The sequence below is a fragment of the Cyprinodon variegatus genome, unplaced genomic scaffold (genome assembly GCF_000732505.1).
Source record: "Cyprinodon variegatus isolate N-32 unplaced genomic scaffold, C_variegatus-1.0 Scaffold332, whole genome shotgun sequence".
Classification (NCBI taxonomy): domain Eukaryota; kingdom Metazoa; phylum Chordata; class Actinopteri; order Cyprinodontiformes; family Cyprinodontidae; genus Cyprinodon; species Cyprinodon variegatus.
Window position 1 is genome coordinate 563096 of NW_015150785.1, and position 1199 is coordinate 564294.

Sequence of the window (1199 nt, forward strand, 5' to 3'; positions counted from 1 at the left end):
AGCCAATTGTTTTTTTTTAGCTAACGCTCCACCAAACTTCCGGGTCACGTAAACTGTACCGATTAAATATTAAAATCAAATTCTGCGTTGCTGTCCGTTTTTCCATTTCATATTCTTGATCTGAGCTTAGAATTGATATATGAAAAATAAATCCTTTTTTCGTTTTTGGTTTAACCATAAAAAACAAAAAACAAAATAACCAGTCAATTTTTTATTTTTTGATTGACAATTGAAAATAGAAAGAACGAATGATACACGGATTCAAAGGCTGTGGGAAAGTATAGTTTGTCTTTATTTAGAAAATATGGACGTTGTGCTTGTTAATTTTCCTTTTGGAGCAGTGTAGACTGACCCTGAGGTTTTGGTGCCTATTTACTTTCGGCCACCCTTATAAAAAATCTTCTGGCTACGCCCCTGGATGAACGGACCTGAGCAGAACTACAGGAGCCGGGCGCGCGGCGCGGTGACATCACGCGTCTCCAGTGTTGACAAGCAGGCAGGCAGGCAGACCCTCCATGGAGCCGACAGCCATTAGCCAGACCCCGACCCTCTGAGGCTTCCAGCGATCCACGCCTGCGCCGATCCTCCCGTCTTTCTATCATTTTTCTGCAGATTCATCCTCTGCTGCATCGCAGCTGAACATCCACCGCATCCTCAGCCGTAAACTGGCTGGAAATGCAGCACAAACCTGCAGCATAACGCTCTATTTTCAATAATCTGCAGCTCAGCTGAGTGTGACGTCATTTTTGTTGTTTTTCGTGGCGATATGAAGATGGGGAGCATCAGGGCATTTCTGCGGCTGACCAGGCGCGGCATGAAGCTGGAGCGGCTCAGAGAGCTCGGTCGGCAGTACCCCGTCTTCTGTTTCCTGCTGCTGCTCCTGCTGCTCTCCACTCTGCTTTTAAATAGGTGAGTTAAACCGGGGTCCCTGAACGCATCACGTGTTGACCTGACGTGATGCAATGATTGTTTGTCAGCTGGCGGTTTGTTATCGAAGTTTAGCAGGGGGGGCAGTGGCTTTACAAAAACACACAAAAAAAGAACAGAAATAGAACCCATGTTTTATTTTATTATAACATAATAATAATAATTAAATATTATTGTTATCTCTCAGCTTTTTCTCATAGTAGCTTCCTCTGGTCTGTTCCTGTTTGGCTGTGACTCCATCCTGGAGAGAAATATCAGCTGTGCTGCTGCCA

At 44.6% G+C, this 1199-nt stretch overlaps 1 protein-coding gene across 1 annotated transcript in view; it reads left to right on the forward strand.

Annotated features, from left to right (window-relative positions):
- The first annotated feature begins 480 nt into the window (after window positions 1-480).
- snx14 (sorting nexin 14) overlaps window positions 481-1199 on the forward strand; it is a 37923-nt gene continuing 37204 nt past the window's right edge. The window contains exon 1 of the mRNA XM_015385158.1: window positions 481-909. Coding sequence (XP_015240644.1) covers window positions 767-909 — 143 coding nt within the window. The 5' untranslated portion in view covers window positions 481-766. The remainder of the gene's footprint in view (window positions 910-1199) is intronic.